This window comes from Plectropomus leopardus, chromosome 21 (assembly GCF_026936395.1).
Source record: "Plectropomus leopardus strain MGB_pleo_1.0 chromosome 21, ASM2693639v1, whole genome shotgun sequence".
NCBI classification, from domain to species: Eukaryota; Metazoa; Chordata; class Actinopteri; order Perciformes; family Serranidae; genus Plectropomus; species Plectropomus leopardus.
The window spans coordinates 13412493-13438106 of NC_142196.1; the positions used below are offsets into that span (position 1 = coordinate 13412493).

Here is a 25614-nt window from a genome sequence, read left to right on the forward strand (position 1 = left end):
GAGTTGCAGGGCAATCAAAATTACAGAGGCTTTGGCAACCAGATTGACTGGCCAGTAATCAAAGTCAAAAGCAGTGCTGGTTTTTGGTCACAAGCCTGCCATTTTGCCTCTGTAAACACGCCAAATTCAATTTGTTTGTAGACTAATTTATGCTTGGTGACACCCACACACACACACACACACACACACACTCTATGTATAAAGCTTTGCCATGCCTGCTCTGTTTAATTGACCAGAGGTATATCACAGAATGGGTGGAGGTTGAACTGCTTTCACAAAACAGTAATCATAGAACAACTCAAAGCAAAAACTTGGATGATTTTATTTTCACCAGAGCTGTCCTCTTCATCACCACTTGTGTTTTTTTCCTGGAACTGGTGAGTTGGATTTCGATGCCAAACAGTGTACTCTACACTGTTCTGGCATTAAATGAGTTGCACCAAACCAGCAGAGAGTCTCATTCACGTCTGTGTAATTACAATCAGTGTTAGAGTGTCTCTGAATAAGACCCACCAGCAGCCTGAGAATAGGACTGCCTTGACAAAGCATTGACAACTGTGGAACAGGCAAAATTAAGCCCTCTCCATTCATACCCCCTAGTTCTTATTATGCACGAGCTATCTCACTGAGCTTGCTTTTGTGCTGCTATAATTACTTAATCTGAGCACTCCTAGGGTGAATTACTTTGTGTGCGGCAAGCAGGCAGCATTGCTTTGACTCAAGCTCCCAAAGGGGAATTGAGGCTAGCCTTAATTTTACTGTTTAAAAGTCACAAATGCGTTAATGGCCATCGTCAAAAGGGATTCACATCTTTGCTTGTTTTTCTGTCAAAGCTGGAGTTTTCTTTTATTTTTCTAAGCGTTAATATGGACATAAATACAGTATGTCCAATTTTGAGTAAGTTTTTATCACCCCTTTGTTTCCTTACTTCTTTAAAGCGTTTTATGGATGGTGGGTGTAGAGAATGATCTACTGTGCATTAGAGAGTGTGTAGAGCACCATTTTGTGTTGTTTGCTGTTTATAATGGGCCTGGGCAACACTTAACTAGAATGGAGGCCCATCAAGGCAGGCCGATAAGGACCTAGGGATCCACTCTAGTCAATTACTGCAAAGTGCCAAGTTCAACTCAGCGGGCCTTTTATGAAGTACACCAGCTGAGTAAACAAATTAATCGTACATCCATGGTTCCCCAACACAACCATGCTGCCCAGGGCAATCATACATCAGGCAGAGTGATAGCGGCTGTCTGCACCAGGAAATAGAAGGGTCCCACTATTAAAGATAGGCAACCACATAGGACTCATAAGCTATTGGCCATCACACTTATTCTGCCTCTCAACTGCACTGTTCTGTCTGTACTGGCTTTTTACACCTTGACACTGGCTGTGTAAAGAGGAAGGTTATGCCTTGAAAGCCTGGCTTTTCCAAAGTATTGCTGCAGGGTGATACCATGGAACGATATTAACAGCTCTTTTTATTGATCCTCGGGGATGTCGCCGTCTAAATAAAACCGTGCATCTCCAAATGTGGTGATTTTAAATGTTTCACATAAACTGAGGCGTTGAGGAAATTCTTCTAAGCCATTTAAAAACTCATTCTATTAGCTGCAAAATGTATTCAATCAAAGCAGAAAAAAGGGCAATGCTTCTTAGCACATGATGATTTCTCGGCTTGCACAGGACTGCAACAATATATGGGGTTGCAATGACAAATGTACATGTTCAAACAAGCGTGATCATGCATATGCAGTCTGTGATAAGAACTTTAGTCTGGTAAGAAATAAAGAAAAATGACAGAGATACAATCTTGAATATATTAGTGTTTTTGTGTGTGTGCATATATGTTTGAGTTTCTATGCATTTATTTGTGTCTCTGTTCATGATTTGACCTTGAAGTAGTCTGATATATAACACTGTGTATTTGTGTCATCTTCAGCTGGTAGATGGGCCAGACTGTGGTCCAGTAATCAATACAATGTACAGTAATCTGCTGCACCAGAGAGAGCAAGAGACACAGAGACAGTTTGAGTGTGTGTTCACATTGTGTGGCAAGAAGAAACTGACTGTGTGCTCCACAGCTTTTAATAAATAGAGGCGCATTACACCAGGTTGAAACTCAGTTATAAAGTTGTTAAGCTTGCACAGCAGTGTGTAGTTGGTTCAAAGCATCTTGGGAGTATGAGTTATTTGGCAAATTTGAAATGGTTCTCTAATTTCAGTTCTGGAAAAGTTTTTGTGTCTGTGCTTATTCTGAAAAGCAGTTTCACGCCTGCTGTTTCAGCACATTTCTGTCCCATTGCTAATAAATAAACTGGTAAATTCACAAAATTCACATATTGGAAATTAATAAATCAAATAATCACTCAATAATTAAATGAATAAAATAGGCTGTACATGATTTGAGATTTTAAATAATAATAAATTGTTGTGTTTAACTAAACTACATTTTCTCCTGGCTAAAATATTTTTTTGTGTTAATTGAATATCTTTTTTCCTTAAGATCTTTTTATTTTCCATATTCCTTAGCATATGCTGTAAAGCATTTTTGGTGGGCGTAGCTTTAAGTTTTTAGATTCAGGACCGATGTGTTGATTGTGCCATTGACAGACACTTCTCAGAAATCAAATACTCAGTTTCACACAATTAAATAACAGAAGTGTCCCCGTTAGTATCCCTCTATGGTATCCTACTTCTTTCACTGGCCTGTCAAAATATCCTGCACAGCCCTTGAAAAATGATTTTTTGAAAAGATTATAAACTTCAACATAAACACACAACCAAAGAAATAATTTTCCCAGTCTCTCATTACATCACTTGTTAAATGACCGAGAATAACACGTTAACACATTCCTAAGGTGCAATCTGAATGGCTTGTTGGCTCACAATACTTCAGCTTGTTAAGCCCATGCATACTATCAAAGAACGAGTAACTGAAGTTACCACTGACCAAAATGAAGGTCCTAAAACTCTGACACTGCACATCTGTCATAGACAGACCAGTGTGTTATTTAAATGCATAAAACATAAGATCATAATGTTTGATTGACCTACATTTAAAAAAAAAGAATTGTCAGCTTATTTATGAGCTATAATGGTTTCATTTTTTTCCAAGATCTTCTGTTTGGTGTTTCTCTCATGTTGACAGTGGTTCCTGACTGGTCCAGCCACAGGGTCCAGATTTTTTCATACTCATTATTTCAAGGTCCACACATTAGATTATCACATATTCAATTTAACGTCACAAAATGTAAACAACAAATTTGCTTCAAACACAAAAAACTAAAACATATTGCAAGAATAAACAGAAACTGGACTTCAAAATAAAAGCTCTGCACCAGAAATTAACTGTACTTCATAATAAAGTTTTGGGTTTTTTGTTTTTTTTAAACAAACTTTGCAGTCTATTGATAATGGACCCGTGACCCACTTCTGAACCATAACCCACCAGTTGGGATCCAGTGCTCTAGAATTCAGCTTGCTTTATAATATAATCAGGGTAAGAATCAGATTGATGTACTTTTATGCCAGTGCTTTCCAGTGGTAAATAATGTGAATGAACCCTGAGGTCAATCTATATTTTGATCAATGGATAAACATTCACAGCTACTTTAAAGTGTTCATTTGCTTTGATGTTCGGGCATTTTGCTGAGGTGGATTTTAGTAGTTGATAGTAAGCTTGAGTTCTAGGGTGGTAGCTTGCATTGATTTCTCTGTTCTCAACTTTGGTGGAGCAGGAGTTGACTTTTCTTTCCTTTTAATACAATGTCAAGTTCTCCTGGTTTATTTATTATATTGTGGTTATAGGGTGTCAACCTCTCTGCACAGTCAGGTTGTTTTTTACTATTGTTTGGATCTCCAGTTGCCAAAACTTATGTCTTTGCTCCAGGAGAGCCGTGTTTCAGTAACGGGGCTGCTGTCGTTCTTTGTTGTCAGATCTTCCGGAGGTGTTGGCTTGTGTTCAAGAAGGCTTCCAGTAAAGGACCCCGCCGGTTAGAGAAGTACCCAGACGAGAAGGCAGCCTACTTCAGGAGCTTCCACAAGGTAAACACACGCTTGAAACGCATTATAGATTAAATTCCGATCATTCTGATTTATTCATATAGGAGCTTAGCTGACAAACAGAAAGATAATATGCAACTATTGTGATAATCTATGGCTGCAATAGTATTTTCCAAGAAGCAACCTCCAGGGATAAAAAATGAAGCCAATGTAGAAGTGCCAAAAACTGCAGCACCTCTAATGGCCACTTGAGGCTGGCTCTTGAAACAAGTCATTACCCATGGACACCCATGTTAAAGGACCCAACTTTACAGCTGAAATAAGTGTTGGTCTCTATGTTCAACAGTCATGATAACATAGAGGGGATGATGTTTTGGGGATTTTTTTTAGCAAATTCATCTGTATACATACATACATTTTTTTTTAGGCTTAAAGTTACACATAATTAAGGTCCTGGTCACTTTAAGTGACACGCTGTCTGTCTATGAGTCAGATCCCCCCCTCGCTCCTCCACAGCTCCACCCTCTCATTCCTCTCGCTACAAAAAACCAAGATGGTGATGGCCAAAATACCAAACTCAAGCCTTCAAAACAGGGGTCCTCAAAACAATGGGTGATGTCACTGTAGCTACATTTATTATTTTTATACACTCTATGGTATTTTCATTGCTGGTAAATCTCCCACTTACTTTTTCTATTAATACATATTTATTTATCTATGAAATTTCAGAAAATAGTGAGACATACCAGTCAGTTTTCCGAAGTAGCATCTTACATTTTTAAAAAATATATAAATAAAAGTCTTTCAAAGATGTCCCTCATGCTCATAAATAGATCATAAAAATAGAAGCATAAAGCATTTTTCTAAGTTCAAGGTTTACACAGTGAGTCACAATAAAAGCAAATAAAAATACAAGTATAAAATAAAGTGGCGGTTGTGGTATCTTTAAGCATCGCCATGGATAATTATTTTATGTGTAGTATACATGGCATGTTTCACTAAGCGAAAGGTTTAGATTTACACTTTTGTTTCTCACAACGAAGTCTAATGGTATTGATGTTAGGCAGCCCTTTGGTCAATCAACCTGTAGTGACCAGGTTGCCATGAAATGAGGAATCAGTATTCATAATCTCCAGAGTGTTATTTCTAATGATTTGGCAACACCCTGACCTTTTGTCTAATGCCACCATCAGACAACCTTTCATGTCTGATTTCTGATAATGTCACTAATATATAACTACATATATTCACGGTCCCCAGAGGATCACAAATCCTAAAGATTGTCTTCTTGAATACCAAAAGGAGATTAAACCTGGTGTGTCACTTCCCAGAGAGCAGTCTCTGGCCGAGTCTAAATGCTACTGACATTGGCATGCAGAGCACATTCAGCAGACAACAGCCAAGAGTTTCATTTTGCAATTTGGCCAACTGGTGGAATTAATTAGCTTTAGCTGATAAAATCTGACGCCGATGGTCGCCCACCAAAAATGAGGTGGCTGGCATTGTATTTAAGCATTAGATGTATTCTCTTAAAACATCAGAAAACGGGTTCCAGTAATACTGTGACATGAATTGATCTTAAAGAAAGGGAGACACTTATTGAATGAGATTTAGTTACTCAAGGTGGGTGTTTGCATAAAAAAGAAATAATATTAAACCTATGGAGTAAATGCTGAGTAAGCTGTAATACACTCTCTTACTCAGAACCTTGTTTTTATCTTCATATAAAAAGTTCCATCTATTGGCCACAGATGATGGAGTTAAGGATCCATTAAGACACATTTTGCAACTTTATCTTCTCCTCTGGGCATTTCCCTCCCTTTTGAAAGTAATAATCCAGTATATATATCTCTCCCCGCCTCTTAAGCCCTTTGAAATACTCTAATTATGGCTCATTATCATGGTGAGAGGAGACGATGTTAAAGGAGAAGCACCGTGAATAGTGTTTTATAGTAATGAGAGGAGATAAGAGCAGATAATAGGGGACTTTGACACCAGGTTTGCTACGTGGCTGTAGTTTGAGAGTTGATCTAGGAGTCTGTAACAGGCTGTCTACGATCATGTCATTATGAATTAGGTCGGGTATTTCTCAAAACCGTGGAAATTTCTTCAATATCCCAGAAAGCATGTAAGAACTGGCTCCGTAGATGTTTAGATCTACTTTGTTAGCATCCCTCACTGCCACAGTATCAGCCATGTATTGTGAATGAAACTTCTCCCTGCCTACTGCATCATGCTGTCACACGAGGCTTCCTGTGTGGCTGTGACCCCCAGCCCCCCAGAGGCATCTCATACACCCAGCGCTGGGGTGAGCGATGAGCGCACACATGCACCAGTGCACCTGGTAATGCATCGCCACAAAGATCAAGAAAGGTCCCGTCTGAGGGCTTCATTCAATGCTGCAGTGCTTTGGGAGGAAATAGGCTGCACTGGTGGCTGATTTACAGAATCAACACAAAGGGGATTGGCTTTCTATCCCACTTTTTTTTATTTCTCTTTCCATATTCCCCCCTTACTTCCCCTCCTCTCTCTAGCTCTTTCCCTGTGCCTTTTTCTCTGTCTGAGAAGCGCTGGTCCACACAGTAAAACAATCCCTGAATATTTTTAGCAATATTTTTAGCCCTGTGTAAAGTTGTTTTTTGTGTGTGTGTCTCGAGCCTGACAGAGGCGGCTAAAGTGGAGAGATGGAGCTGTATTTAAATGCCTAAACACAGTATGTGCATATGGAAGTGGATGGTTTTAGTGCAGGCGGACTGATGGACCATCACTTAAGTTTTGACTGAGATTTCTTGACAACTATTGGAAGGCTTGCCCTTAAATTTTGTACAGGCATTCATGGTTCCTAGAGGACGAATCCTAATGACTCTGACCTGACCCCTGACTTCTCATTTAGTGCCACCAGCTGGTTTACATACATGCCTTTTTGTTGACATGTCTCAAGAGGGATTGGGATGAAATTTGGTAGAAACATTCATGTAACCCCCAGAATGTGTTGTAATCACTTTATTGTTACCTTAACCTACATGTAGTCTATAATCAGGTCAAAATTGTTTAGTATTTTGGTGTGCAGGTGAATACTTGCTAAACTGCATTTCCATACACCTCAATTGTAACAACATCGTCTATACTGCTAATTATTAAATATTAGCATGCTAACACATTAAACTTAAGGCCCAGACACATCAAACTGACAATAAAGAACTAGAGGAGGTTAAGGCCGAGTGTTGCATCACCTCGTGTGTCCTGTGTCTTGGCCAAAATGTTGCACTTGAGCATGTGACTTCTGAGCCTGCGTGAGATGAAATAACTTTCCATAACATCTTTTGTGCTAATTATCAAATTTTAGCATGTTCATACATTAAACTAAAGGCCCCAACACACCAACATTCAAGAACTAGTGGAGACGAAAGGCAGCTGTTGCGTTGCCTTTTGTTTCTCTTCTTGTGCACTGACCCAAAATGCCACTCAGTTACCTCTCTTATTTCGTCAATTCAACATGCCATATTGGTCATAAAAAAAGCCAATAAGGACCAATTAGTGCCAATGGTGTGGGACACACCGCAAAAACTAGGGTGGCATACAATCACCAACAGCCCGCCATTGACTGATTTGGTGTGTCAGGCCCCCAAGAGAACCAACATCATACAGAGAACCTGTGAAACATCAGCAAATTATCTGTCACTGAGCATGTTAGCAAGCTGTGATTAGCATATAATTTTAAGCACTGCTGTGCACAAGTCCAGCCTCACGGAGCTGCTGGCATGGCAGTAGACTCACGGTCTTCCTGATGTGAGATTTAACTTCCACCTTTGAATAAACGAGGAGAAAGAGGGGACAGAAGAAGACGAAAGAAGATGAGGAATAGGTCTCATCACAAATGATTCACTTTGCTCGGACTCTAGCGCCTCGGGCTGGGAACGCACCCAAATCTCTCCCTCAGACTCTCTTTCTCTCTCTCTCACACACACACACACACACACACACACACACACACACAAAGAGACTAAAACATGCACAGTTACACAAACAGAGAAAGAGATGAGAGGCTGGTGGAATTCACGGCTCAAAAATTCCCACAGTTGATGCTTGCTTTGTGTCAGTTATATGTATGAATGGCTTGCTCGAGGACAAATACATACTGTATCCTTGCAGGGGGAAAAAAAAATCACCTCATCTCATATAAAATATTTAGATACTATCTTTGAAGGGGATAAGAAATTACAAAAATGAAAAATATCTGCTATCTTTCAATATCCATAGCCTCCTCTCCCTTTTCTCTTTTTTTTATTTCCTCGATTTAAAAATCTCTCTGTGAACGCTGTGCAGAGGATATCTGACAATAGAGAGGGAATGCATTATATGTAATGTTATCGAGCCAAGAAATCTGTACTCCACATATGTTGTGTGCGTTATTAGGTCGGGTCTTTGAACCTTAAACAGTCATGCTTTACTATACGGGCAGCAAGCCCAGCTAATTCATTCCCAACAGTCTGGCAAAAGGCCCACAGTTAGCGCACAATGGACTACAATAATGTAATGGGCCTTATCTCCCAGGCAGAGTGAACACAGAGAAGACTGTTGAACAAAATGGCCTGTAAATGCGGGCGATATTCAATTAAATGTAATCTTCTCGTTTTGTTCATTCACGATCAATCTCCTGGTAAAGTGATTTAGATGCTTTTGATCGCCCCCCACCCTCCACCCCCATTGACTGGAAAATCAGTTTCAAGGAGAGGCACCAATATGCACAGTGTATACAATATGAGCATCAGGTCACATTTAAGTGCTTTTAGCAATACATTATGCACTACTGCAGCAGCTGCCGTGCTGCGAGAGCTGACACTGCGGATGATTTCTTACTGTTTAAAAAAGAGCTTTTTGTAATCAGCGGAAAAACTGCTATTATTTATACGTCCCTTAAGATTTCTGTTTTACTTTGCCATCCTTTATATGCTAAGCCTCTAACTACTATTGCACTTTCAGCGAAGTCGGTGCAAGATGGCAATTAAGCCTTTGCTGCCGCTGCTGCTCCTGGCTGTGTTCATTCAAGGTAATGTGCTGCTGCTATTCTCTCCTTCCTCTTTAGATCACTGAGCTCCATAACATCAAGAACATTACCCGGATGCCGCGGGAGACAAAAAAGCACGCTGTGGCGATCATCTTCTGTGACGACACGTCCAAGACATTTGCCTGTGAATCAGGTAAATGCCTTTTTCCACCCAAATTCAGAATTCAAATGAGTCTTTTTAGCTACAGAGCAGGAGAGGAAGGAAAGCATTGACTACCAGGGTATTTGTATTTATTTATTTTTTGCATGCAAAGAATGTGAATGTGTGTAGGGAGATGCTGCATGAGAAGTTGGCGAAAAAGTTTGTCAAGAAGCGGAGGAGGAATCAACTTCAGTGAGAGGCAGAAAGAGGTGAAAGAGGCAGTGGAGAATTGGAGTTTAGCCAAGTGATGCTCATTTGCCGCTATATTAAGAAGTGGGAGGACCTGTTCCGAAATATTGATTTTCATACTGCAGGTATGAAAAACGATATTGGGCATCGTTTGCAGTGTGTTGCAACCCAATTATGGACTGTAACAATAGAGATTGCCTCTAATACGTGGACAGGAAGCCAAAGAGGCACATGATCTGCACACGGTTGGTTGGGATTCAACAGTCTGTTCTTAAGGTGCAAATAAAGGGAGCTGGGCGTCGAGGAAGCCAGGGGCGATTTAAGGTGGATGCACCTTAATATGCTATAGCTAAGCAGGCGAGGATGAACGTCTCCATCTTAACTCTCGCCTCGTGGATGCGTGTGCACATGTGTGTAGCAGTCAGCCTCAGGGGAAATATTGAACTTACAGTGGTGAACTCTTTCTTGCCTTTACTCTGTTTCCCATGATCACTCACTCTTTCTTCCTCTCTCTCTCTCAGCTCATTTCCATGCGCACAGCTTCCCCCTCCTCACACCACCATATGGATGTCTCTATCACTCTGCGGCCATGACCTCCCATAGTCCTTCACTTCCGGGAACCCCCTTACATTTACACCCTTCACTCTCCACCTTGTATATGGACATTCACGTGATAATAACGGTAGAAGAAATACACAATGCTTACGATTTTTATGATTTTTACATTTTTTTATTTTAGGGTCCTATGTGTAGAATTTAAGGGGATATATTGGAAGAAATGGAATATAAACTAATAAGTATTTTTTCCAAAAAACATGACATGAAACCCATTTGCTGCTTGCTAACTTGTTTGGTTTGTGACGTATCAGGTCAACCAGAAGAAGGTCCAATAGCAACTAGCTGAAAGGGGGCACATTGCCACTTACTGTGGCCAAGTCAGACATACTTCTGCACATATAAATGTACTGATTGGCTCAAGATAGGGCCATTCACGTTTTTGCATCAGCCACCTTAGTTAGCAGCCACTCCGCATCGAGAGCATCGGAAAAACACCAGTTTTTTAATGTGCAAGTGCTTTCTTTATTCAGTGTTTTTACCATTTTATATCTGCTCCATTTGTTTTGGAGATAAAGAGACCTCTGCAGATAATTCGGCTCTTTTTAAAAACCTCCTGAACATCTGTATTTGAAGTTATCAGGTAAAAAACAGCCCATCTACGACATGCCAAATAGCATCAGAGAATCACTCATTTGTAATGTGAAACCGCTTTATTCTGTGTTTCCACTGGTTTCATTTGTTTAGGAGGGCACAACTCAGCCCGCAGTAAAGACCTCCTGAACAATAAACAGTTCTAACCAGGAGAAGTTTCAGCTTGTTGCAATCTGCAAACTTCAGATGCCATTAATTCCCCCTAAATCTTACACACTGGACCTTAAAGTTATTTTTTGTTGTCTAACTGTCATCTTTTTTAACAGTAAAATGTTTTTTTCTGCTTTTTAGGACATTTGGGATTACGGTGAAAGAGTTCAAATGTATTTCAGAGCTGAATTATTTGCCAGGTCCAGCTGGGTCAGGTTACATGAGCGCTTACCTACATCAGATGCTAAATTGGCATACAGCCTTCTCACTACTGTGCAATGTCAATGGGAGTTTGGATCTGAAAACTGAACCTGGCAGTTGGAAAGCAAACTTATTTGAGAGCGGCTGTCCAAAGAAGCCAAATAGTTTCTAAGTGCTGACTGTTTTTTAAAAAGAAATTTAAAAAATAGGCATCGTGATCATCTTGTGTTTATTTTCTTTTTTTTAAATAACCTCTTGATGCTTCCATTCAAGCAGTGGCATGTTGTTTAGCAGGCTGTTAATGAAACGCTGAACAAAAGACGCTATCAGATCTTTCATTTTTTGACAGACGTGTGCTTTGGGTGTATCCGTCAAATACGCACCATGAAGAGATAAAGAGAGAGTGTGACCTGCAGATTGAATAACATGTCAACTGCATACAAGTGTGTTCCATCTTGACAGTCTCCTGATTTGATTCTCACATATTCTTTCACTCCAACCTTTTTCTCTTGCCCTCTTATCCAACAAAAAAAAAAAACGCCACTCCATCCTATTCCATCACACACCTACACCTCTGCACACAGAGACATCCTCCTACCATATTTCTTCATGCATGGCACATAGACGAGCGAGGCTGCCTCGGTGCTGATGAAGTGTTTGTTTAGCCGATTTTCCACTCAGTGGCCTTAAAAGTGTGGGAGTTTAGAGGCACTCAAAGGCCATGGTAAGTCTGAATGAGAAAAGCTGAATCTGTGGAGGCATGAGCAAGGAGCTAAAGTGCAGAGCTGCTGCCTCTTAGTGTGTGTGTGTGTGTGTGTGTGTGTGTGCATCTGTATTTTTTGCTTTGTGCTGTGTGTGAATGAAGTGCTTCAGGCAGCGGCAGACCTTTCCTTCACCCTGCAAAGTTGTGTAGATCCGTCCCATTGGACACTACAGTTGATCTGACAAACAGGCTGTCAGCTATCACACAAGCAAGTTTCAAGTGAATGAAGTCAACATATCTCCACGCACGTTACACAAGCATGCATTCACTTTTGGTTTATAGACACACAAAAAAAAAAAAACACTGTGCTGTTCCTGTGTTTCCAAATATGTCTTTGTACACATCACTGGTCATAGTTAACATATCCCAGAATTCCACAGGGCCCGGAGTTAAGAAGCTTCAGAAAGATAACCAACTCCGGCATTTGCCTCATTTCATACCTCAGTAACTCTCACCAAATGCTCACATAAGACAATTGGAAATCTTCTCCACTGTAAACACCATTTTTTTCCCCGACATAACAGGAAGGTGAATTTGTATTCACAAACAACGGACTGCTGCGCAGACTTCCAGATTTGATTCACAGAATCATCTGTCTCCACTTAGCTTCCACTTAAAAAATTCAGTTTTACAATGAATGCCCCCTCCCTTTAGGTGGCAGCTGTCAAATGTTGTAGAAATAACTCCCTACACAGAGTTAACGCTACCTAAAAACCAAGACTGCCGCTTTAAAGAGTCAATAATCACCGTTCCTCTGATTTATTCCAAAATATCGTGAACGCTCAAAGAAAAATAGTGCTGCAGGAATGAGTCTTGTCTTGAAGTCAATTGTTTTTTGAATGGGTTTTTGTCTGTCTGAAATAAGGTCTGTGGTTAATGCAAGCTTGAAAAAGATTTATGTTTTGTTTTATGAAATATAATATGTCAGTAAATACCCCTCTTGTAAACTTAGAAGCATTTATGTGTCTTTAAAAAGATGGTTGCTAACAAGTGGCTAAATGAGAATACAGAATGTCATCACGCTGAACACGGCTTTACAGCCTCGTTGTGGTGAAGACGTCATGGGATTGTGGTGTAGTTCATTATAGCCTAATCTTTGCTTTTTTCTATAGTATGTAGTGTTAAGTTGTAGAGGTTGTCTTGCTGAAAAAATGTCAAAGTCCTGCTACTTTTATGTTTTCATTGGGGGGGACAAAGATATTCTAAATATTGAGGGGTCTGTTTCAACCTGTTTCTATCTTTGTGCTAAGGTAAGCTTACTAGCTGTTAGTGTTAGCTTCATATTCATGCTAAGACATGAAATTTGGGGTCATTTTTTTATTTTTGTCTAACTTTGTACAAGAAAGCAAATAAATGTCAATATTACTTTAACTGTTTCTTCCTTTTGAAATATGTATGTTTTTCATTTCATTTCCTGTCCACTTAACAAGCAGCTTTAATTTGGAAAATAGCTTATTGATTGTCTGAATAGGTGATCACTAGTTTCAGTTGTGACTGTGGCCACTTTGTTCCAGCAGAGCTACTTATAATGTGCAGCCTCGGAACTTAGTATTGGCAAAGAAGGGAGGGGAGAAACCTAGCTTTCATCTGTCTTTGGCTGTTGCTGAACCCACCTCCTCTTTTAATCTGCACCGAATCGATCACATTGATTCCCCCACCACCACCAGTTACTGTTGGCTCAACTCATGTCCTGAATGCATGTTCAGGACATCAGCATTTTATTCTGAATTTCTTCACTGATTTATGTGCATGTGTAAACACACCAAAGGCGGCACAGTTGTGATAGTAAGATTTGTTTTATTATGTCTGCAGTGCTGGATATGGAGATGGTGTGTGTACGTTTGTGTGTGTGTGTGTGTGTGTTTGATAGTGCCTTAACACTGTGCCGCTGTGTGCAGAGCTGGATGCAGAGGAATGGTGTAAGCTGCTGTGCGTGGAGTGCCTGGGCAGCCGTCTCAACGACATCAGCCTGGGAGAGCCAGACCTGTTAGCGGCGGGGGTGCAGCGGGAGCAGAACGGTGAGTGCCCAATTAGTCCCTGCTAACACAGACAGCCATTCAGGGTCAATCTCTCACACTCAGCTCGCCACCAAGCAGTTAGCAGTTGCAGTCCAGCCCTGCATGTGTTAATGCAACTGAGTCCTCAGAGGGTTAGGGGAGCAGAACAGCCACTGTCCAATTAGGCCAATATCTGATCTGAAGTCCCCTGTAACAGTCTTTAGCTACATTAGCACGTGTTGGTTCAACTTCAGAAGTACGTTCGGATGTGTGTGTACTGAAAGGAACCTGTGTGTGTGTGAGTTGGAGCACAGGTCACAGGCTGTGGTCGGGGCTCTGTTCCAGCCCTAATGAGAAGTGCTGTGCATCACTGGCTTCCCTCATAATGAAGCTTGTCACAGAGATGGATGAGATTATGGCTCCTAAAGCCATGTGAAATAAATGTGCTTCCCCACATATTCCACTCACAGGAAATGGAAATGGAAAAAGAGAGGAGACAACAGGGCGCTGCTATCACACTGGAGCTCATTCTCTGTGTAATTTGTAAACTCGCAGAGGAAATTGAAAAGGCAACAGGCAAAGAAGAGCAGTTTAAAGTTGTAAAAGGGCGAGTAATTGAAAAGAATCTGCCGTCATTTCAGCCCATTTCATATCGCTGCAGCCGTGAAGTGAAATTGTATTCTTCAACATAACTTGGCCACTTTTTTTTTTTAAAGATATCAATATACGAGTTTTGACTGAGCTGACTGAACTGTAACAACACAATCCCTCTCCTCTCTGTTGTGGCAGAAGTTTGGTGCTCATGCAAAAGTTGCAGCAGCAGGAGAGAGCCAGCACTCTCTGCTGCCTGTATGAGTGCATGAAACAAGAGGCTTCGGCCTGCAACCGTGTTTCAATTAGTAGCCCTCCCCAAACAGCAGGGGCCGATAATTAGATCAGAGTTCATTTTCACTGTCCCTAAAAATACGCCACACTATGACAATGCCATTTTCTATCCACTGCAGACACATGGCTTATTTTGAATCATTAAGCGTAATTAGTGAGAACTAATTTAGATTATGGAGAACTCGCTCCCTCTCTGTCTCTCTTCTTCTCTCTGTCTGCCTCAGAGAGTTAGTTTAATGTGAATGAGCAGATTTGGCTCGTTGATCCCAGTCCAGCTCATCTGATGGTTAGTTAGACCCACTGCAGGTGAAGTGCTGTTTAAAAATACTCTTTTTTTAAGGGTTTTTGTACTCTACTTGACACTGTGCACCTGGGAACACTTAAAGCTTTAAACATGTTTTCATGGTCTTGCTCTGATCTTTACCTTGCCACAATCTACAGAGAGCTGCTAAGACTTCATAACTTGTTTCCATCCTGCACATGCAGTGTGAATTGTGGGACCTTATATACACAGACATGTGCCTTTGTCCAATCAATTCAATTTGACACAGGTGGACTCAAATCAAGCTCCAGACACATCTCAAGAATAATTAAAGCAAACAGGATGCACCTGACCACAACCTGGAGTGCCACAACAAGGAGTCTGAATACTCGAATGAGATTTCAGCTCTTGACTTTGAATTAATTTGCAAAACAAAAAACAAAAACTGAAGTAAATTGACTATACTTTATTTCAAACATAAAAAAACTATATATATGAAAAAATAAACAAAATAGTAGTGAACATATGTTACAGATTTTCAATAAACCTAAAAATGAGGGTCATTGAGTTTAGATTGATGGTCAAAATGGCAGTTTTATCCATTTTTAATTAAACCCACAGCACAATAAATTAAGTAAAAGTCTGAATTATTTTCTTAGCTACTGAGTGTGTGTGTGTGTGTGTGTGTGTGTGTGTGTGTGTGTGTGTGTGTGTGTGTGTGTGGATAGATGTGTGTGTCTTCGTTTGTACATCCCGACATGTGGACAGAGAACTATTTCCACTGTGTACTATGTACATATCATTATACATCACATATTTGTTGTGATTTTTTAAATTTCCTTGTCTTCCCCAATGGTTTTGTCTCACTTGAACTACACTACACTGCCTCCATGATCTCTGGAGATGCTGCTACATTTCATTCCTATCCGTAAGTCTCAGAAAATATGCACAAATACAGACAAAATGAACACAGAGCACAGACAGAAGGCTCCATCCGTCTCTGTCTCTGTATGCAATGGTGAGCAAAAATAAGCCCTTAAGAGGACAAGAGGACCCAAACCATGCCAGCAAAATGCCCCCTACAACAGATCCCTTCACAGCAGGGGTCAAGCGTTTAGGTTTTTTCTTTAATTTGTCATCCATCTGTACATACATTTTTTTTTCTGTCTAGGATTTTCTTTGCCCAGGCTCTACCCTGATTTCACTAACATTTCCCTACATACAGAAAAAAAGCATCCCATGAAAACAATTCACAGCGTGTCCTGATGATTATCGAGCGTAACAGGGAAACGTTGCTTTTGAATATTTTAAATGTCAGCTTTTAATGCTGCAAGCACCACAATGAAATTCTTTCACCTCCATTGTACTGAGATAGAGGCATTTGTCTCGAAATGTGTACAAGAGTATCTGCATGGCTGCTGTAGATACAACTAGATGTTTGCATCATTTAAGTGAAGGAACCCTTCAACACTAGATATAAATAGCTGTTTCAGAGTTCTCCAGGTTTTTTTTCACCATTCTGTTTCCTTTTTTAATCAGCATTTTGTGAATCTTTCCAGAACGTTTCAACGTGTACCTAATGCCCACGCCGAATCTGGACATCTACGGGGAGTGCACCATGCAGATCACCCATGAAAACATCTACCTGTGGGACATTCACAATGCACGCCTCAAACTTGTCATGTGGCCTCTCAGCTCCCTGCGCAGATACGGACGAGACTCCACTTGGTTCACTTTTGAGTCCGGAAGGTGTGTGTGTACATGAAGATAAGTTCTTGTGTTGTCTTGTGTGTGTGATTGAAATGTTAGCGGTGGGAGGGCGGAAAAAAAACAACTTTTGGAAATGTCATAAAAACTTCAACAAAGCAACTTTGGATATCGAAACATCCCAGGATATCAGCGTTTGCCGCAGAGCCCTTCAGGCATTGATGTGACAGGTGCCTCTGTGAATGTGTGTCTTTGTTTGTGTACTATATCTTCTCATGCATGTGTGTGTGTGTGTGTGTGTGTGTGTTTGACTTCAGTGGGCTATTATATCAATGCGGCTCTCTGTAAGTGCACATTCAACCATGCATTTTTGTAAATCAGCAATCCAAGAGTGAGCACGATCAAAGCGTGTGCACTTCTCTCTGTCTCTGTGTGTGTGTTCCTGGCGCAGGATGTGTGACACAGGAGAGGGTTTGTTCACGTTCCAGACGCGGGAGGGGGAGATGATCTACCAGCGGGTCCACTCGGCCACGCTGGCCATTGCCCAGCAGCATGAGAGGATGATGGAGGAGATGGAGAAGAGCTCCCAGGTACATTTTAACATTTTTGTTTATCTGATTCACCCGCAGCAGCTCGCAATGAGGCCATCAGTTTTATTCTAGTGCGGCCAACGTTACAAACAGCTAATAATGAGTGTAAGTGTCAGCACGCCATTGCAGAATAATTTTGAATGAATGTACAGCATGCATCACATATTACTAATCCTAATGCTAGAAGAAATACTGAGCAAGACTTGTTTGTGCAAAGTGCGCATATGTTCAAAAAACTGTGTTTTAGTTTGAAAATGCCTTTTTTTAGTATTGCAGTGTCTTCACTGTCTGTTTGATTTACGTTGATCAAACCGGCATGTCATTGAGGCTGTTCAAAGAATTATTTTTAGAAGCCAACGAACACAAAGGCAATAAATCATGATTTTCACACATGATGTTCAAACACACACACACACACAAATCCACATTTCTCTCAAGGTAAGGCTGCCCAGTTTCTCCCCATAGAGCCACCTTGGACCAGGAGTCCTCTTGACTCCCCATGGTCTTGGCCTCCGCTCCCTCCTTCCATCACAACACCCGTCCATCCCTTCCTTCCTCCCTCCTTCCTTCCGTCCTTCCTCCCCCTCCTCCCTCCCCGCTATCATCTGTATTCTTTATTTATGTAGGCCTGCCTAGTGTTTGATGAGCCTTGACCATATGGCAGTGCTCTTGGACCCCACCATTTGGGAACGTTTCCAAATGCAGCATTTACCCTCAGCTCTATAAATCACACGGATAGCTACACAAAACTGACCACTTGCAGTTGCAGAGTGGGTGAGAAAATGCAGATTTACTCGGCTTACTCCATTTTTTCTTCAAAAATATTGACGTATTTTTTATATTTCCAGAGGTACCCTTGCTCTAAGATGAAGACTCTTAGTTTTACACCACAAATAAAACTCAAAAACACATCATCCAGTGGCACAACAATAATCATAATCCCAAATGAATCCTCATCTCGCCCGTCAAACAGCCACCCAGAGTGGAAACACGCCATTCAACCAGCAAACTACGAACGCTCTCTGTTTACTGACACAGCCAGTGCAATTTCCCCCTGTTGTGAGTGACTGACTGAGAGTGACAGGAAGTGAGAGACACTGTAAGCTTTCTGTGTCTTGTTTCAGATCCACCCCAGAGAGACGCTAACCAAGTCCATCTCCCTGCCACGCAGCGCCTACTGGCAGCACATCACGCGTCAGAACAGCGTGGGAGATCTCTACAGTTACCAAGGTACAGGCATGAAGTTACTAATTATCATACGCACAGTGTTGCTATTTCTCTACCTGCTTGTGTCAGTGGTTTTGTGTGTGTGTGTGTAGCGCTTTGGATAAAGTGGAGGAAAGACTGGTAGGTGGAGAAGCAGGATGACAAGAATATTGTAACTGGCGTACATCTACAAGTAAACCTCCAAATCTGGGCTGTTATTCATACAAGAATAAACAAGGAAATATCTGAATTCCAAACTGAATGTGTTTAGCTTTGAGCTCTAGACTTATGCTGCATTCATATGCAATCAGGGAAACAAGAGAGAGCAATCTGAATAGGATTTTAGTGGACAAGAGCAGGACGGTAAAATTAGGTCAGCAGAGAAACCCCGGAAGACCGCATTCTAAAATATTTTAACTTTTTGCTGTCTTCCATGATGGAATTTGCAACCAGATTTTTCTACAGCAGTAGTCAACCAAAAAAAATGAGTCGACTGAAGTTCTACCTTCTCTTCAACCACTTGATTCTGCCTGGAAACGTTGTGTGTCCACACACCAGAGCCTTTTTTTCCTGTCACTGGGCTCAACATCAACAGCTGCGCAGGACAAATAAACTCTGTGGTCGGGCAAGTTGAATGCCTCAAGTAAAAAATAAATGTGATCTCCATGTAATACTATCCAAAAATAAACTGTGCACTGAAATGATTTTCCACCTAAGCTGCTTGCACGAGTCTGTCTAACCACTAAGTGTGAACAGGACTGATCAGAAAAATGCAGGATGCTATAGAAGGTAACTCTGGGGTGACTAACATTAAATATCTCTGTGATGACAGAGAGACTTACTGTTTTTAGCCCAGAAGTTAACGTTAGCCATCCGGCCGCCCCAACAAGGGCTCCAGTGTGATCGTATCCCTCTCAGGAGCTTCGTGATCCAGCCCTTAATTGTGGTGTCTTTTAGAAAACTCAATAAAATTCCTAGTCATAAAGTTGATACTCATTGTTGTCTTTGATACCTTTTCCAATTAAAAGTGACAGTTGAAGGACAATTTAATGCTGCATTTGTCACTGACTGACTGTCGCCAGCCATCCAATCACAGTGGAGAAATGGCGGGACAAATACCACAAAGACTAACCATCACAGAGGACAAATGCAAGTGCCTAACAGCAACAACAAAACAAAATGGTCAGAGAAGAGCATGTCGACCAACTAACCAACCAACTGACCAGAATGTGACTGCCCAAGATCTGACATAGCACCAACATACAAGGCGAAAAAACACAGGGCTTTGGACAATTACTGGATATTACTATAAAAATACATATAATAATAAACACAAAATGGTTTTAATCAATATTTTGATCCCATTTTTCTGTAAAAAGAGAAAATCATCATATCACAATGCATGTTTTGTTTTACCGTCCTGCCAATCTATCAGGTTGTTTACTTGTTTGCATCAAACGTCTTGTCTGCCCGCCGTCTACTGTCCTCTCGATTCATCTGCATTTCCAGTGCATTTTCTTAGTTTCAGTCTTCAGTTTAATCACAAAAGAACTTGCTGAAAAATTGTTTCGAACTGAACCAGAGCGGTATTTTTTTGATAAACAACAAAAACAGACACAGACTCAATCTAAATTAAATTACGAGGAACAAAAATAATTTGTATTTGCTCTTGAAAGCAAATGAGTTCATATCCATATGTTTGTGTGTGTGTGTGGGTGGGTGGATGGGTGAGTGGGAGAGAGAGAGAGCGACAAATGTCACCCCAAATACATTAATATTGCAGCAGGTGCTCTATAGCATAAATTCCCCTCTGTGTGCACTTAATGTAAACATAAAGGGTGTGTGTGTGTTTGCATGTGTTTGTGTGTATGTGTGTTAACGTCTAGATGTAGACCAGAGGCAGAGAGGTGATTAGTGAGCTGATGAGATTACGCCCTGTCCATGGTATTAGTTGATTAGTAGACTTATCTGAGGATTATGGGCCTTTTGGCTTTTACTGATAGAGCAAAACAGAAAGGCAGGCAAAGATGAAAGTTGCTCTGACGTCATAATTTTCTTTTGAAAACCTAAGGCTGGATTCATTTTGTTATTATTATCATTTAATTATAGCCTGATAAGCTTAAAAGCAAAACATGCCTTCCATTCCAAACATCAACATGTTTTTTACTTACTTACACTAAGCAGAGGAGCTTGCACCTCAGGGTCATTATTTATAGGCCCAGCCTCTGTAAAGTCTCCTTTTAAAACTCTTCCTCTCCAAACTCTGGTGAGCAGAGGAGCTTCTCTCTCATCCATCACCCTGGCATCTCCGCTGGTCCTCCCACACTTTCTCCGCATGTCTGTCCCCATTCAGAACAACCCTCCATCCTCTCACACTCAGACGCATTCAGCGCTACCATTATCTCCCCCTTCCTTTCCCATGAATAAATTGAATGCATCAGTGTGTTTGAGGACGCAGCGAAAGGTCTCGTCAGACAAGGGGGACGACAAGGTGATTGTGGGGCTCGACAGGAGTTTAAGTCCTGTTGTGACACGGATGTTCAGGAGGAGCTCACACACATCGGGCGCTGGTGCTGCTTTTAACATGGCTGCGAGCCAGTCTTAGATGAGGAGAGCAATATAGAGTAATTGCATTGATTCTTCATTGGCAGAAGGTCTCCACCTCCCTGGAGCTCTTTTACATCCTCAGCTCTCTACGCTGCTCTTTGCACTCTTAGCACAACCGTATATGTTCTAACACCACAACATACACACTGCATCTCTAAAAGGGATGTAAACAAATATGAATGCATTATATTTACATTGTACTCACCTTTTTTCTGATAACTTAAGATTAGGGAACTGAAATTTCTACATTTTTCTGCATTTAACAAATGAACCAGATGATTTAAACTGGTGAAAACAGTGAATTAAGGAATTTTGCATTAAAAAAATGCATGTTTTTCCAGCACTTCTCATTGCAAAGGGGCTGCTACTGCTATCTGATGAGAAAACGCAAGTGGCTAGAGCCAGTGTTTGGTTTGTCCGTTCTGGGCTACTGTGGAAACAAGACAAAATGTCAAAACATGATGATCTCATTCTGAGGTGAGGATAAAAACAATGGGCCTCATTCACCAGAAAAAAAAAAAATCTACTTAAAACCGACTTACTTCATCAATTTTTATTTGCTATTTCTTCTTAGGTAAGAAAATTATTTATAAAGAGCACATTTTGTGCACACGTGCAGAGAAAATTGCTATTGTGTTTTCTTAAACTTTACAATACATTTACTTTTGCTAATAAGAATCAACTCACATGCGCTTTCTACACACGAGGACAATGGGAGCCATTATAAGAACACAGGTGTGAACAATTCTGCAGTTTAAGTAACATGTCTTGAATCGGACGAGACTTTTTCTTAGGAAGATATTTGTGAATAAAGCTCACTAATTCTTATTTTCTGTGATTATACATTAAAGACAACTAAAAAAGTACTTATTATATTGTATTCCATTTCTGAAAAAAAGAAGAAAAAAAAACATTCCTACACAATGTGCCTTTAAATATGACCGAGGGGATTCTCCCTCAGGTTGACCTTCAGGAGGCTTGTCTATGATGATGCCGTGGCTGTTTGAACGCTGGCCAACACTCGCCGTTTTGCACATGAAACACACAAAGGTGAAAGTGGTGGGTGGTTTCCTGATGAATGCTTTCCCTGGGCAAGCCATGGGACTGGTTAAAGAGTGCCTACTTTCAGTGGAGAAATAATGGTAAAATGAAAATATAAATTTATTCCTTTCTTTCTGAGGCTCAAAATTGTCTTTAGTTTCAGTACAATACACAGAAAAATGGCAAAAAAAGTAATTTAACCACTTGAATTACTATGCAAATGAATGTGGCTGAATTACCAGCAAGTTACTGCAAAATGCAGTTAAAATATTAGTTAAATTCCAGGTAGATCACTACTTACCAACACTGTTTATCTTCCTCCATCTTACGCTGGCCCAGCTCCTCCCTGCTAAGAGGACGTAATTAGGCAAACCTGTTTTCACTCTGCTTGATTGAGCTGCTGAGCAGCTGATCTACTCCAACATCCCAGGCAGAACAATAACAAAGAAAAACATCACACACTCACACACATGCACACATGAGGATGAACACATTCCCAGAGATCATAATCCAACACATTACACAAACTAAACAAGCTTGTGTCATTTATATACCTGACTGATAATGCTTCAAATAAGCTGCGATATTGGACTGAAATTAATAATTTAGCAGACGCAAAATAATTGTTAATGTTGGGGAGCCGGGCCCAGGGAAAAAGGAGAAAGGGAACCTTTTCAAACCAGCAAATATCCATACTAAATACAAAAAACAAGATACACCCTTCATCTTTACACACATGAACACATTTATAGTTTACACCATATAGTCATGAATCTCTTTAAGGAAACGCACCGCATGTGAAATTACATAATGTTCCCAGCTTATAGAAGTAGATGTTTGCTCAAACAGGAATTCAGAAATGAATCCATCAATCTATTTTTCTGCAATAACGATGATATTTGCAAAACTGATTTGGCTGCAAATAGAAGTAAGAAATCAAGAATTTAGACCATGATGGCTGGCTGCCTTTGCTCCTTGGCTGTATCACTGTGTGCGTGATGAATATCCAATCAGCACAGTCAATTTGCTGAGTCATGCTCGGGTTGCTTTCAAATACCCTGCGGGTGCGGGGGAATAATTAAGGAACAGAATTTCCTGTCCCGTTGAGGGTTTATCCACCTATTTGTTTATGTCTTTGCCTCAGTTAACGGGGGACCTGGCGGTGAAGTACAGTACTGTAACTTCTTTATTGCAATATATTTCACATCTGCTTTTTATTTGTCTGGAAATGTCTCAAAAATACATCCCAGAAGCCTTGTTTGCTATAATTGATAGTAATAATTGTCAAATGTGTTTTGTTTAAAAGAAACTGAGGGATGTGGTGTAGAAAAAAAATAATACTCAGCCTTGATCATCTTAAAACAAAACTCCCCCACTGTGTTCTTTTTAAGTAAAACCAAAGACGGATGTTTTAATCTTCAGAAGCTACACACTAAGACAATGTTTCTACTTTCTACTGTGCTCCACCTCTACTCTCCTAATGTTATTCACTCTTTTGCATTTCACTGATACTGCTGTGTTCTCCGAGTTTGCTGATGCATAGAAATAAGTGCACTTTAAAGTTCTTGCGAGTTGAAAAAGCAAGGCGCCACGCCTGTCGGAAATGGTTCAATTACCAACTCTAATAGTGGAATGGAAAAGGGACAAGAATGCTTGTATTTCTTCTTGGACCCATTTTTATGTAATCTTTTGCCATTTTGCACACACTCTCACTCTCTCCCTGCAATTCATTGTGCTGCACAGTTTAGTGCCGTAGCATTAGCAATTCTAATGGAATGGAGCGCTGTTCTTAGTTTGATCGGCTGGGAGTGATACGAGGGGATTTTACAGAGAGGGAGCAAGTATCAAAGGCACAGGGACAAGATGATAGGAGAACAGGATGATAACACTATCTTATCTGCAACAGGCGACAAGGAATGTAGTAGATGTAGATGCAAGAAAAGTGAATCGCATGAAAAATTCATTGCAGCCAGGTAAAACTGAGTTCAACTGTTTTGGTCTCTTTCTTAGAGGATGGAAAGTTTTTAATCTCATTTATCTTCTTGCATGATTTGGAAATAAAATTAACTCACCCAATATTAAAGGTCCAGTGTGTAGGGTTTAGGGGGTTTATTGGCAGAAATGGAAAACAATAAAATATGGACGGTGTGTAATCACCTGAAAATAAAAAATCATTGGGTTTTTGTTACCTTATAAGGAGCTGTTTGTATCTATGTAGGAAGTGGATCCTCATCCATGGAAAACACCATGTTGCATGGCCAAAAGTTTTCCATGATTTTTCCAGCACCCATAGTGAAATTTCCATGACTATTCCCACTGTACAAAACAAACAGAACTGTTTATTGTGCCTTAATTTAAATGTTAATTATATTATTATAGGCGGTCCATGGACCCAGAACAGTACAGCTTGACAGCTGGCAGTTCATTTGGCCCATTGATTTTATTTTTATTTTTTCCCCAGAACAAACAATGCTCCGTACCTTAATACCATGGTCTACTTTCAAAGCAGTTTAAACAAAATCAAAGTGCGCACTTGTTCTCCAGTTAACACCCGTGGCTCCGACGGACAACCGAGGCGTCTCAAATCAATTGTTCCATCTCAAAAATGTGGCACAGTTTAAAGTGATTAGAGGGGCAGACGTATGGAAACTTTGGGATTTATGACCTTATATCTTAAAATGCGCTATTGCAACATGCCAGCTTCAAACTTTGTTCAAACATAATATCAGTTAGCTGGTACATAGGGAGGGAGAGACGGAAAGTGGGGAGAAAACAAAGAAATGTATGTGATGTTAAACATAACGTCAAACATCAATGCATATTAAGCCATACTGCGTCAACAGCTATAGATAATACATAGGTAGCACTACATGGGAGGTTATTAATGGAAAATTACTGGAACAATTTGTTTAATTATACACAACAAAATTCCATGACTTTTCCAAAACTTTCATTGGTTTTACAAATTCCATGACTTTTCCAGATTTTCCATGACAGTGGGACCCCTGATGTTTCTACAGTAGCCCATTTTTACAGTAGGTTGGCTGGGTCAGTGGATAAAGTGGGTTCAATTCTAGCCTAGGCTCTTTGCTGCATGTCATCCCCTTTCATGCTTAAGCTGTCCTATAGAATAAAGGCAAAAAAGAAAGACAGCATCAGTGTTTTCACCGGTTTAAATCACTGGGACCGAAAGAAATTCTAACCTGGAGAAGTTTCAGCTGGTTGCAGTCTGCAGTCCTCACTTTTAGATGCCACTAAACCTCCTCTAAATCTCACACACTGTTCCTTTAAGGCTGCATTGGATTGATATTTTATAGCACACTGGTGCTCCTGTGGCTGGTTTGCCACAAAAGACACAAAGCTGGATGTCAGCAGCATTGCATAATCCAGAGTTGGTGGGACACGCAGCCTCTTTCTCTGGTTACAGCTGTTACGAGGATGCCATCTGGGTTATCGCACTGTGAGGAAGGAAGGTGCAGACAGGTGTATGTGTGTACATGCGTGCATGAATAGCTGCTTGTGTGTCCAGGTCCACCATTGTTTCTCTCAGTGTTTGTGTGTGTGTGTGTGCCCTCTCCCTGCCTGTCCTGTCTGCTCC

The 25614-nt window shown here is 40.6% G+C and overlaps 1 protein-coding gene across 2 annotated transcripts in view; it reads left to right on the forward strand.

The window, feature by feature from the left end:
* The window catches only part of dok6 (docking protein 6), a 58502-nt gene that overhangs the window by 24964 nt on the left and 7924 nt on the right, over positions 1 to 25614 (forward strand). For both annotated transcript variants that reach the window (XM_042510626.2, XM_042510627.2), the window contains exons 2-7: positions 3934 to 4041; positions 9086 to 9200; positions 13620 to 13739; positions 16425 to 16614; positions 17024 to 17162; positions 18287 to 18392. In XM_042510626.2, the coding sequence (XP_042366560.1) occupies positions 3934 to 4041; positions 9086 to 9200; positions 13620 to 13739; positions 16425 to 16614; positions 17024 to 17162; positions 18287 to 18392 (778 nt within the window). The remainder of the gene's footprint in view (positions 1 to 3933; positions 4042 to 9085; positions 9201 to 13619; positions 13740 to 16424; positions 16615 to 17023; positions 17163 to 18286; positions 18393 to 25614) is intronic.